The sequence below is a fragment of the Triticum aestivum genome, chromosome 5A (genome assembly GCF_018294505.1).
Source record: "Triticum aestivum cultivar Chinese Spring chromosome 5A, IWGSC CS RefSeq v2.1, whole genome shotgun sequence".
Lineage (NCBI taxonomy): Eukaryota > Viridiplantae > Streptophyta > Magnoliopsida > Poales > Poaceae > Triticum > Triticum aestivum.
The window spans coordinates 694,687,889-694,701,979 of NC_057806.1; the positions used below are offsets into that span (position 1 = coordinate 694,687,889).

The window sequence follows — 14,091 nt, forward strand, 5'->3', positions numbered from 1 at the left end:
TGGTAGCTTACATCCAACAATACCAGTTAATATACGTGTAAAATTTGCACATATACAGAAGCTAGTTGCTGGATGACTACCACCTAGGAGGTGAGATAACGGATGTATATCTTTACGTACTAATAAACCAGCGTCGTCCGTCGTGGCTGTTTTCCAAAAAAGCCCCTCGGTTTATAAGAAATCAACCCGCAGTCCCTGTTTTAGTGGCACCCAGAGAAAACGTTTTACCTTTACAAAACAATCCCTATAGGCATTTCAATTCAGTCCGCAGTCCTCCCCTTCCCTCTTATCCACTCTGCGTCGGCGGCTACGCCCATTCCGTCGTGCGCCAGCGGCCGCCGTGCCTCGCGCGGGAGGATGAAGGACGTTATACGGGGCGTGTGCGGCGGAGACAGCGCGGCGAGGCGAGGCAGTGGCGGTGGTTGTCCGGCTGTCGTGCCTCGCGCGGGGAGGATGGACGACGCTCGCCGGGGCGTGTACGGCGGAGACGGCTTCTGCCAAAGTGGAGCAGGAGAGGACCGGAAGTCAAGGAGGCAGGGTGAGTACGCTATGCACAGCGCCGCCTTCATCCTCCACCTCCTTCTAAAGCGCGCGCTCGCCTCGGGCGCTGGCGGTGGCGCGGTGGTGCTCGCCCTCGCGCACCCGTACTCGCACCACGACCGCGTCCTCCGCAAGATGGTAAGCGCCCCGGCCGCTCACCCGCATTTCCTCGGCAACAGGGCCATCCATGCGGACCACGCGGCGGCGGTGACGCTCTTCGGGCACCCCCGCGGCCGGCTGAGCCTGGCCATCTATGAGGACATGCGGGCGCCACCGGCGTTCCTCATCGAGCTGCCCATGCTGGCGGCCGGGCTGCATAGGGGGGATGGCCACGGGACCTTGAAGCTGGTGCTGGAGAGCGACACCCGCAGCGCGCGGCGACCACTCCTGTCCAACGACGAGTGGCACGTGCTGCGGCTGCTGCGCGGCGTCTCCACGAGCGCCGGGGTGCCGCCGCCGCCGCCTGCTGACGGCTCCAATTTCCCCGACGGCGTCATACTCCCGTGTCTGATTAGGATTGAAGAGTGCTGAACATGTCCTTGTCCAACACAGATTAATGTAATGCCCGACCGGGATTTGACTTGATTGCTATAAGATGGAAGCGTCCTGGGCCTGAATCTCCATCAGGTGCGTCCTTGGACCATAGTCTCCATCAAATTATGTTGAAAATTTCATGAAGCGTCCAATATCGCCGCCGAGTTCGCCGGAGGAACAAAAACATCCGTCGAGTGGTCCAATGTCGTCTGCAGCGGCTACAGGAGAGGTATTGTTTCTATCCCCTTGAATGCTAAACACCCGATGGAATCCCCTGTTTCAGTTATTGTTTCTATCCCTCGGCTCCGTCTGCGATTCTGCTATTTCTTCAGTTATCAATTAGCTTTGCAGTGGCATACACATGAATAGTTATCTCAGCGTGTACTACAAACAACTTATGTTGGATATGTGTGCTCATGGCCTGATTTTGTTATACGGAGGAGAAGTCTGACACTCTGACTGTGAGCTCATCTATTTACTCTGCTGTATAAGCAGTGTTCGTTCAATTCAACCACTATCATCTATTGGAATTTTAGCTGCTTAGTATGGAGTAGAAGTAGCATGTATCAGGTCTTGTGTTGGCAGCATAATAGACTTGTATTATTCTACCAATTTTTAATCTTTTCCAGTATAAGATATCCTCTGAGTTCATCAAGCTTCACGATGTGGTGACCTGCTAGGATGAGTGACATTTATCTCCCTTGCATCTCATGCTTTGATTTGGGTGTTGTTTGGTTTATTCAGATTTATCACTATGTTCTGGAGTGACTAATCAGTGTTGTGGAATATTAGAAAGATTTTCCTATTGATTTTTGGCTTGTTCTTCTTCATTGTCTCATTGATGTTTGTGTGACAGGAATCTGTTAGATGAATAATTTGTGTAGAACATTCTTCTGGGTCTCATGCATTTCATTTCTGTAACATTGCAAAGATCTATGTCTGCTCCTGTTCACATTTTTGTTATGAATGTCATACCAGAGTCCTTTTAGTATCAATTCATGATTATTATTCTCTTTCTAATTTCGTTTTTCGTCTGTTATTTTGTTGGTTGTTAGATTTCGTGTTGATGAGAGAGGAACATAATGTCGGTTGTTCAGTACTTCATACAAAGATACTACTACAATCTGCAGTACTACTTGGCGCCTGCAGTCTAGAAGTGATTCACAGCATGTATATTTGCCTACGGAGGCACTGTATCCATGCTCGCTGTTTACTAAAAATTAGACATCGGATGCTCATATTTTAATTAGTCATCGGATGTTTAGTGTATTCTACAAACTGACTGCAGGCATGCAACATTGTTGAAGGGCAAAGGTACTCTAAGAAGCTGAATGATAAACAGGTCACCAACATACTTAGAGCTTCCTTGGGTTTGTGGAGGACATGTCTGGTTTCACAAAGTCAGTTTCACTTTCACGAAGACAGTGGAAATGCAGAAAAAGGAAAGCATGTGGATTTAGAAATTTCAGCATTGTAGAGCTCAATTGAAATGGAAAACGGGATTTATAGCATCCAGCTAGAGTGGTGATTCGATTTTTGATGATTGGTACTTTGGTTGTGAGGTCGATGAAGACATGAGATGGATTTGGGCGGGGCAGTGGGTTTGCACGCGAGGAGGTGGGAAGGACGAAGATAGTGGAAGAAGCTTGAGATGATGGTGATATTACTGACTCAATCCTTTATTAGCTCTATTTTGTGTGGATCTTTCAGGTGCATGAATGATAACTTGTGCAAAACTACGCTTCCCTTGTCATTTGATAATTTTTATCTTTATGGTGCTCATAACATATTTTTCATCTATAATTATAGGAGTTTGTTACCTTCTTTTGGTCGAAGAATAAGATGTGGGTAATATATGCATTGCCGACTTAGCTTAACATTTTTTGAACAGAATTTCTATAAATTTTATACAAGTATTGTGCTGAAGTCCGTGAAATAGGTTAATGGCCGAGAGTGTTTATAAGTTATCAAGTCGAGCACATAAGTCTGGAAGTAGCTAATTTTCCTACTGAAAAGTAGATACAGATTTCTGAAGACATGAGACATTAATACATAGTATACATAGCAGTCTTCTTAATTCTATGATTCTTCATACCTTGAGGCTGTTAAACATCTATGCACCTCTCATTTGATGAGGTACATTCAAATTGGGTCTGTTTATAACTTTGATGAAAGAAAATTATCTTCCCTTAGATGGTCAAGGTTCCAGAGATCATTGATATGAAAGAAGGCATATATTTGATTCACGGAATTGCCAGTAGTATTGGAGTGAGCGTGAGTATCAATTGCTCGGAGAGGAAATCATGAACCGCGATCAGAATACTGAAATATATCTGATCTGTGTGTGTATCCTGGCCACTTGATTACCGAGTACTGCCGTTTGTCTTCCCATTTGATTTCTCATATGAAGCTACTAATTTTGACAATTCCTTTTATTTTACAATGCTATTGCTTTTGTTTTCCTGTGGAAAATAAACTAGAGGGAATTAACGATTTGTTTTTCTTTAGATGTTGTCGGTCGGGTATCTTCTGCTACTGAAGTTTTACCACCATCTGGTGGTGCTTGAGAGTAGAGACGGCATACTTTCATCAGCAGTGGCCAAACCCCCAGCACCGCTGGTGCTGTACACCCCTGTACCCCTCGACATCCAGTGCCTCGCGTCTGCCCAACATGAACACCTCCTCAATATGTACATCTCTGAATTTTGCCATTGCTAGAGAAAGTAGAGCATTGTTTTACTGTAGCTATAATTTGAGTTTAGAAGATATACTCCTCTCTTTTTGACGTCAATTTTTTCAGTTGACTTCTCCGTCCAGTCTCATGTCTTTCTCTTTAGCAGGGATCAGTGAGTACTAAACGAGTAAAAATGTCCTTCTCTTTTTCATATTTCTTCCTTTTCCTTACTACTTTTGTGGCTCCAAATCTCATGATGGCTCTATGTCTGTTCTTTTTGTTGACATGGATTTTACCCTGAAAATTTTCTTCTGATCTACAATGTTCTGCCATCTAAATTTGTCTGTATATTGTGAATGAGTAGACACTGGTGTAGAAACTCAATCGGATGAAATTACGGACTATAGAGAGGTGTAATTATTAATTAATTTCTTGCTTTAAAAGATATGCAACTAGCAGAGTTTCTTATTTTTATCAATTGGATTATGACCGAAGTGAAGAACTTATGTGGACAGTCTGGCAGATTTCAGTGGCAAGATTTTTGTACAATTACAGTAGCAGATTTCAGAAATTTGTAGAGCACATGATTTACAAGAACAAGATATTCTGTCAAGGTGTGTACTTTCTACCCATTGCACTAATCTTTTGCTTTGAGTGATTGGCTAAAAGAAATTACTTCCTTTGGAATAATATTTCATGCACTCACAAGTATAATCTCTCCATTTCCTTATTTTTTGTTCTTCCGTCAGTAGTATTTCTTTTAGCTACTATTTGCCCTTGGATAAATCACTCATGCTATTTTAATGAGGTTCATTCTAGCCGTTTGCTCACGAGAACAGAAACATTTTATCTGTTGGCTAAATGAAAGTACATTCTTTGAATTTGCCACTTTTTCCTGCACTTGCAGGTATAATCTCTCCATTTCCTGGATTTTTTATTCTTCCGTTAGTAGTATTTCTTTTAGCTACTTTCTGCCATAGCATAAATCGCTCATGCTATTTTAGTAAGATCCACTCCTGCTCTATGCTCACTAGAACGGAAAACAAATATTATCTGCTTATTTTAGTGTCGCATTTCGCTCACAGTATTCATGGTCACAGATAAAACAGTAATAAACTCCCTTTCTCTGTCAAACTTACGGAGTACAAAGTTGTCATGCCTGATCAGCAAAAGATTTGTGCTTCTTTGGCACATATATATCACAGTAGAGTATATGATTTTCACATTTCTTAATTTAAAATTTTCCTTTTTTGGCACAGCCATGGATATCAACAATCAGTCAAGCAAAGAAATATTCATGGGAGATATACAGGGATCCACAAGAATGTGCACCGTATGGCACTACCCTTTTGTCATCGAGCCACTATCACATTTTGGTCAGCAATCAGTTCAAGCAATTCTCAGCGCCATTAGTCAGAAGTTGGAATTTACATCTAAACGAACAATACATCAAGCAACAGAAGAAAAAGTGGTCATCTCTTTTTCTTGGCACCAAGATGCCATACAAGCATTCAGACTTCGGAATCGCACAAGCAGTTTGTATATAAATGGTGTGCCATATCATTTTAACATGGACACTTCAAAAGAATATATGCCAAGAGTGGTCGCTGATTACTATGATTATAGTATTCCTAAAGAGTTTGCCTCTGTGTTTCTGTTCACATGTAGCTGATGTTTTAGCCTTTTAGAAGTATATGGCATTGCTTAAATTATGTTTCTTTTGGCAACAACATATGAAATGGAGAAATTTTTAGGTTTAGGATAAAATTGTTCTAGATTTTGAGAAGATTGTTACAGATCCATGAGAAAAATGTCCCAAATTTAGGAATTAACTATTCATATTTTCGGTTCTTGGTTAACAAGCTGGTCACAGTAGTTTTTTTTTTATTTTCTAAGCAAGCTGGCCACAATAGTTGATGTGGGTCATAAATCAAACAATTACTCATGTAGTAGGCTATGCTTCGGGGTGTGATGATTTTTTTTCTCCCGGTGCAACGCACGGGCATTTTTACTAGTACCAAAAAAAAGAGATAACGGCCTGGATGTTGGCAGATTGCCATGGTGGAGTCCACGAGAGACACAATGTCCTAGGAAATAAGTCCCAAGACCCAGCCGATTAAGACGCGGCCCTTGAGTGCTAATGATATAAAGATCAGCAGGACTGATAGGTTGGATTAGAGCATCTTCAGCCGCGTCCCCAACAGGCTCCTCCAGAGTATTTTTTCGACGCCGCCGTCGAAAAAATGTCCCAGTCGCGCCCCCAGGACGCCGAAATTCGCCGGTTCGGCCCGTTTTTGGGTCCGGCGATCGCAGGCCGAACCCGGCGCACCGAGGACGCTCGGGGGCTCCGGCGCAAGGGAAAAGTACGGCTGGCCCACACCGTCAGACGAAAAGTCAAGTTTTTCTTTCCCAACTCGCCTCCCACCCCCCGCGCGCTCGGCCGCCACCAGCTGTATCCCGGCGCCGCCCATCGCCCTTCACCGCTAGGTAGCCAATCCCCGCCGGGAAAAGAGCAGAGGTTCGCCGAGGCAGCCCCTCCACCGGCAGCTGGGCATTTTTCATGCCATTTCCGGCCGCGGAGGGGCAGTTTAGCGGCGGGTACACGCCCACCGGGCGCAAGGTGTTCGGCGATTTGCCTACCTCGGCGATGGACTCGGACGACGAGGAAGCGCTCACCACGCTGCTGGAGGAGGAAGCTGAGGCCGACATCCAGGAAGAGAAACATTTCATGGTCCTTGCCGCCCTGCTGGCGAGCAATGAAAAGCCGTGGCGAGGTGGCCCGGCGCCGGGACGGATGAAAGCAAAGAACCGGCATCGTCTCGAAGGCTACTACATGCTCTACTCCGACTACTTCGCCGACGCTCCACTGCATGACAACAAAACATTTCGGCGTCGTTATTGGATGAGCCGAAAGCTTTTCCTCAGGATTGTGAATTCCATCCGGGAGTTCGACAGCTACTTCAAGTGCAAGAAGGATTGCAACGGCAAACTTGGATTCACCTCGATCCAGAAGTGCACGACAGCGATGAGGATGCTTGTATACAGAGCTCCCGGTGATTTGCTCGACGACTATGGGCGCATGGCCGAGTCCATCATTATTGAGTGTTTCTACAAGTTTTGTCGGGCAGTCGTGGCAGTGTTTGGACCGCAATACTTGCAAACACCCAATGCGGAAGACACTGCTCGGATCCTAGCACAGAATGCAGCAAGAGGATTTCCTGGGATGCTTGGAAGTATCAACTGCATGCATTGGAAATGGAAGAACAACCCATTTGTTTGGCAGGGGATGTACAAAGGCGCCAAAGGTGGTTGCAGTGTGGTACTTGAGGCGGTGGCCACACATGACCTCTGGATTTGGCACTCCTTCTTTGGTATGCCAGGAACTCACAATGACACCAACGTGTTGCAATGCTTCCCTATCTTTGCCAAGCTTGTTGAAGGTAATTCTCCTCCGATGAACTTCGAGGTCAATGGGCGGCACTACAACAAGGGGTACTACCTAGCTGATGGCATCTATCCGAGATGGTGTACATTTGTAAAGACTATCTCAAACGCTGTGCCAGGAGGCAAGAAGTCCTACTTTGCCAAGGTGCAGGAGGCTTCTAGGAAGGATGCCGAGCGGGCTTTTGGTGTGCTCCAATCTCGATTTGCTGTTGTCCGCTATCCTGCTCAGACCTGGTCGAAAGATCAAATGTGGGAGATCATGACTTGCTGTGTCATCTTGCACAACATGATCATCGAGAGCGAGCAGGAAGGTTCAGTGTTTGACACTGAACCATACTATAGGCAGGGTCCTCTAGCCGAAGCTGATCACTAGCTACCAACAACCTGGACTGCCTACCTCAGTATGCGTCAGGAGATCCGAGACCCACAGGTGCATCATCAACTGCAGCAGGATCTGGTGGAGCACCTATGGAGGCTCAAGGGCGACGCCGGGCTCGACGTGTGATGAAATATGCATGAGTTTTTATTTGTTGAACTATTTTGTTGAACTATTTGATTTTTTGTGATGAACTATGTGATAAAAAATATTTATGTTCATAATTGAACGCCGAGCCACGACGAACCACGCCGAATATGGGCCGATTCTCGCCCATATGGGGCCTTTATTCGCCGAAAGTGGGCCGAAAACTGGGCCAATCTCGGCGCCTGGGGACGACGACTGGACGCCCAACCGCCCCCAGCGTCGATTGTATTGCCGGCTCGCCCCCAGGGGGGCGAATTTTATGCCTCCTTGGGGGGGGGGGGGGGGGGCAACGGCTGGAGATGCTCTTACAATTTAGTTTAATATCATCAATGTATGACAACTTCACCCCCTGCGGGTGCACATGTGCGAATATACCATTGAGCTGCTATGTTGGAATATTCATTTCGGTAAAAGTCTAAAGAATACTATATTTATGAATTTATGGTTGTGTTTCACTACAAAGAGCTAGAATCACCCGTTGTAAGTTTGTTGGCATATGTTTCTACAAATAGTGTGGAGGCAATTTATACATGGTTCATCTTTCATGTTGTGTAAGGACTTTTGGCTCTCAACATGGAGCCAAAATTATACATAATTTTTTTTGCGAGAAAATTTCTGATCTATTTATCAACCATCAAGGCAGTACAAATAACACTAGAGGTAAATTTCTTGCACAAGTTGAAAACAAACCTTTAAGTAAGTTTACAAAATATATGCAAAAATACGGATGTACATATGGATATATACTACATCTCTATTGTTCTTAGGCGAGCTACAAAAAATTTGATAAAATGAACAGATCATGCTTGCTGCAACTATTACTCCTCTCGATTGTTTTGTGGTTAGTTTGCTTGCTGCAATTATTATTCATATTTATTCATATTGCTGCTTTTTCATGCTTTATTTTTCAATTTTAAAAATGAACAATTAATCTAAAGAATGAATTAACAATCAAAAGTTAGTTGTTCAGATAGATCAATTTACTTGAAATCATAACTCATATCATCATCAAATGATCCATGTTTTTTTAACACCAGTGACCGTCATCCAACGACATGGTCCTTGATCCAATAGATTCATATGAACCATGCCTTCTCCCGTTGCAACGCACGGACATTTGTGCTAGTGAATCTCAAAGGCATGACAACATCCAATGGCTCTGGATTTAGATGTGAGGTAGCTATTTCATATCTAGATGTGAAATAGCAAATCCGATTTACTAATTACACGTCTACCACAAGGATTCAAGCAGCCGTACGTGTGTGCTCATCACCGTCACAAGAGATCACCACCACGCTCACCTAGACACCAACGTGATGATGGCACCGTACATGCCACACGAGGTCATCGTGTTGCACATCCTGCCCCGTATCCCCTTGAGGTCCCTGCTACGTTTCATGTGTGTTTGCAAGGCATGGCGTGACACCATCAGCAATGATGATTCCGTCCACCACGCATACCTCCGTCTCTAAACCATGTCCGTGCTCATTGCGCCTATGATCAGAAAAAACAGCGGCGGTCTGGGTCCAAAGATGTGATCATCGCCGGCCTGTACTGATGGAATCACGAGAGCCGGCCAGCCACTCGTCCTAGTTCTTCCCCGGCAAGAGAGAGGCACACGATCTCGCGCACTGTGACGGCCTGGTGCTGGTGCCATCTGATGCCTTGGTCCGCGTGCGCAACCCGGTGACACGGCGCGCCGTCTCACTTCCTCCAAGCCTGCACGTTGTCGAGCCACATCGACTCCCACTCTGCTTCCAAGGCTATCAGGTGTTCGGCCTCTGCCATGCCCCTTGCTCCAACGCCTATAAGGTTGCTTGATTCTTCTACCGATTCTTGGAGTCCGCGTCCGACGGGGATGATTTCTACTATGCTCTCTGGATGGAGGTGCTCACTATCGAAAAGGACAAACAGTGGCGTGAGACGGTGGTGCCACCGCCATAACCTATCATGGCAGGACGAACAACGACCTTCTACAAGGGCTCCTTGCTCTGGACAGTCAAAGAGTCGGTTCTTGCCAACAACGCTCCAGTTTCATTCGCTGTAACTTTGAGTATGAGTCCTTCACGTCACGGCGTCACCACCTCCTTGTGGCCCAAGGCTAGACTACGTAGCATCCAGCTTGGCCGAGCTGCACGGAGAATTGTGCCTATGTGTGCCTCACCAAGGAATCCGCTACACATCGTTGGAGATGTGGATGTGCAGCGATCTCGGCCACAGCGATGAACCACCACGATGGGACCGGCGTTATTTCATTGACTCTGCTGCCACGTTCTACGAGCAACGATATTTTCGTCTGATCGGTGTGCTTGATGATGAGATAGTGTTCGAAGCCGGATCCGACCATCTCATGTGCTATGACTGCCGGAGTGAAGAAGTTGTATTGAAGGGTAGAGTTCTCATGAAGAACATAACACTACCAGAAACTGATATTTTTCTGTGAGCCCCGAACCGACAGGAAAATAGGATGTACCGACAGGAAAAGTATTTCCTGTCGCGCCCCCCCGTCAGGGTTAGCCGTCAGGGATAGCTTGACAGGGAAAATAAACTATGCCTGTCGGCCAACCGACAGGAACTATATTCCTGTCGGGTTTTCTCATTTCCCTGACGGGTTTGGCCCTACAGGGTTATATAGGCGTCAGATTTGGCAAACCAGGGAAATAGTATATCCCTGTCATACATAACCGTCAGAAAAAGAAGAAACCAAAAAAACAAAAAAAATATCAATGGTTTTATACATAACTATTCCATAACTCAGAATATTTATAACATAGAAACATCACTATCAATTGTTTCCATCAACCAGAGATACAAATTCACATGTCTTCGGATACAGTTCCATAGAATTTACGTACATGAATCGAAGGTCAATGGAAACAGAGGTGCAACATCTAAAAACACACAAGTGCATCAACTAAATATACACAAGAGAGACCTCATTTTCTATAATCTTTAGTTGCAGCTTAAGTTGCAATCTTCCCTTCAAGGTTACCCTGCAGTGGACATTTAATAGAACTTGTAAAAATGTGCAAGTGTCAACAGTTTGCTACAAAAAGGAAACAAGAAACAGGAACAATATGTATCAGATATAATGAGCATAATCTATTTGGTATCTCGGTTTCTCGCAATAACATTGGCATATATACCCAACTTGTTTTTGTCTCAGCAAAGTTACCCACTTTTACAGCTCATAGACTAATAATGAAGTAATTTGTTCTAGCATCATATCGCAGATTTGATACAAATCATGCAGCTGACAAAATCCATTTAAATGACAACTTGAGAACATGCTTCTGGATTAGTTTGACATAATTATCAGCTAACTTCCTGAGCACATTAGAGACTTCTTGCAAGAAATCACACTACCAATGTCAATACTCTTAAGTCTATCCATTTCAAATGTTCAAGAAAAATGGGTAGAGACATCATCATCTCCATAAGACTAAAAAAGCCGACGTTATGCAATTATTCCATAATGTAACAGCATGAGAACTGCACATCATGGTGAGACAATAAAAGACCCCAAAGAAATACAAAGAGGTTGTGTTTAGACTAAACCAACATAGCAACTACTGGCTCAATAATGTTGATCTCATGCTCTTGGGCACACTGGATATAGCATGATATATTTCAAATATACAAGAGAAAACTTGACTAACAATTATTCCTGATAAAACTTTGGGGATGATGGTGAAGGCAAAAGTAAAAATACCTTGATTAGAGGCTCTTGCATATCTCACAGATACGTGATCTTGAATTTTGTTCCTAATAAGAATGAATTGCGAACTAGAAAAACAAGTCCTCCATCAGGTGTTGATCAATATTTAATTTCTAGGTTCATGTGCATAGAACAAAATATGAAAGGGAATAGTGCCATTTCACTTGGAAGAATCTTATTCAATTTCTTGAAATTGAGTGATACCTCAACCACCTGCTTCAACCTCTATGTTGCACTGATGATGTTCGTTTAATTCTTCCCAAAAACCTAACATAATGAAAGAGACTAAAATGATAAGGTATGGACAAACAAGTTAGGGAGCAAACTGTTACAGTACTGGATAGTAAGACAATCAAAAAATCATAAGGAAATAAGTTACTAGGCAAAGGGGTGACCACAAACAGAGGATAGTTGTTACTTGATGCGTCAGTAAGTTAGTACAGAAGTTCAGAACAATAATGTAAGGAGTGACATCCATTCATCTATGCAATGTACTGATAATTTTCAGAGCAATGCAATATCTATGGGTCATCGCACCCAGACACTTGCATCCACCTTCTACAACTAAGAGCTACAATCATCTAGTTCCAGCAATGTAAAATTACACTCAGCAAGATTGCGCACCTTCTCCAGCAGGAACATCCAATTGTGTGCTTGCACTGCAATTGTTCAATCTTTAATATAAGAAAGAAAAACCAAATACAACTTAAGGGAGAAGGAAGAACACGGTGAGCTTAAATATGAGGAATACACTAGAACTGTTAAGTACTACTTCCTCCGTTCAGAATTACTTGTCATAGAAATGGAAAAAATGTCTAGATACATCCATTTCTACGACAAGTAATTCGGAACGGAGGGAGGATAACAAGAGAATAGGAAATTCCAAGAAGCAAGTAGTAAAAGGAGTAACTAAATTAAGATGACATATAGTATGGCCCATGATAGGAGCCCCTGAACGTATCCCTGGCTTGTTCATTGTTATAACAGAGCATTCATATCTTGAGCAAAGCTGCTGGTAATAATCCTTTCCTGGTACAGTTTCATTGTCAATACTCTGAAATATAATGTCTAGGTGCATTTCAGATGTTCTTGAGCATATTGAAGATAGCATGATCTTGCAAGATAGAAAACTTGAATCAAAATTAATCAATACATGAATTTGGAGACAGGTAGGGAAATAGCAGAATGTACCATACCATGTCAAGGGCAAAGGATTTTACACGTCTCTTATAGTTGGATCATGAACCTTAAATCCTACTCCTGACCTGGATGAACTGTAACTAGGAAAAGGAGATATCAAATGGGTGATCATAAGTATCAATGTGGGGAATGGTACATACTATTTGGAAGAAAAATATGACACTATTTCTTGCCGTCGAGTGAATCTGAACTTCTTGCACGGATGATGTTCCTCATATTTGCAATGCAGCTGCTTAGCGCTTCCTGAATGTCAACATATTTAAAGCAAGTAAAATCAAAATGTATGGACAGAAAAAATAGAGATTGAATTATTATGCTATTGTGCAGTAAGTTAATGAAAAAAACTCACTGAAATAGAAAGAAAATTATCATTTAGTCTGAAACAATATTACATGCATTTTGGATAGGTACAGTTGTATCCAAAGTACTAATTGAAACTCCCCGAGTACACCCCAAGTATCCCACCTAGTCTTAGTAAATTTTTAAATCATGTGGCTACGTGTTGTTGCCTCCAAACTAATTTAAGAAATAAGGCAGAAATAAATGGTTGCAAATTTCTCAAAGAAATAACTGAAATTCAGATCGAGATTTGGGATCCAAGGAGCTGCACCAGTTTTGGTGATTATTATGCATCTAAACTACAGCTCTATAGATCGGATCTGAGGCCGGATTTGGGGATTCCTAGAGCTGCACCAGATTTGGGGATCCGGAGATGCCAGAAACAGGAAACAACAGAGTTTTGAGATTTAGGTCACGTACCTCCATGACGCCGGTGAACTGCTCGAGTTGGGGTAGATTCTCAACGGTGGCATCGATGGCGGCGTGGTCTGAGCAGGGCCATGGTGGAGGAGGAGGACAAGCGTTGGTGTCGCATGGTGATATCCAGAACGGAGATGGGACGACGCCGTGTCCCAGTAGCGGAGGAGCCATGGATGGTGGTGGCCGGCGGGTACAGATCCACATCATAGAGTGCAGGTTGAGGCGCTCGTGTGACCTTGGAAGGCGGGGAGCCATGGAGGGATGGTGGTCGGAGGCCTCAAAAGCAGAGGGATTGGGCGGCGCAGAAGGAAAGGATAAGGAGATCTGGGGGGATTGGATTTGGGCGTGCGCGATGACAGGCGCGAAAAGAGGGCTCCATGGCGGGGCGTAGTTTCCAGATGCGCGCGGCTGAATTCTTCGCGGCCTAGTGTTTCGCGGGTGGGCCGAAAATTATATTCCTGTCGGTACTTACTCAGCCCACAGGAATATTAGACATATCCCTGGCGTCCAGGAGTCGACCGACAGCCTAATTGTTTTTCCTGTGGGCTAGTCGCGGGCCCGACAGAAAAATTAGTCGACTCACAGAAATATTACGGTTTCTGGTAGTGTAAAGAGCATGATTGGTTTGATGCCAACATTTGTCATTGCCAATACTTGGCAAGCCAACAATTGGCAATATCAAAAGTTACCAAGATTTCA

General features: G+C 44.0%; 2 protein-coding genes across 6 annotated transcripts; one reads left to right on the forward strand and one right to left on the reverse strand.

Annotated features, from left to right (window-relative positions):
• Nucleotides 1-245: 245 nt before the first annotated feature.
• On the forward strand, nt 246-5,482 carry LOC123106082 (uncharacterized). Its single transcript, XM_044528287.1, has 3 exons — nt 246-1,303; nt 2,130-4,362; nt 5,008-5,482. The coding sequence occupies exon 1, from the start codon at nt 358-360 to the stop codon at nt 1,069-1,071; it is 714 nt and encodes a 237-aa protein (XP_044384222.1). The 5' UTR covers nt 246-357; the 3' UTR covers nt 1,072-1,303; nt 2,130-4,362; nt 5,008-5,482.
• Nucleotides 5,483-10,443: 4,961 nt separating this feature from the next.
• On the reverse strand, nt 10,444-13,800 carry LOC123106083 (uncharacterized). 5 transcript variants are annotated; one of them, XR_006451198.1, is made up of 6 exons: nt 13,393-13,800; nt 12,630-12,876; nt 12,058-12,092; nt 11,638-11,700; nt 11,428-11,501; nt 10,444-10,708 (listed from the first exon to the last, which is right to left on the reverse strand). XR_006451198.1 is itself a non-coding variant. In XM_044528288.1 (3 exons), exons 1-3 carry the CDS (start codon nt 13,645-13,647, stop codon nt 12,688-12,690), a joined length of 345 nt encoding a protein of 114 aa, XP_044384223.1. In that variant the 5' UTR covers nt 13,648-13,800; the 3' UTR covers nt 11,711-12,687. The 5 variants fall into 5 exon arrangements, 1 of the variants encoding a protein (XP_044384223.1); XR_006451196.1 differs by having other exon boundaries at nt 12,058-12,547; XR_006451197.1 differs by having other exon boundaries at nt 11,428-11,700.
• Nucleotides 13,801-14,091: the final 291 nt, after the last annotated feature.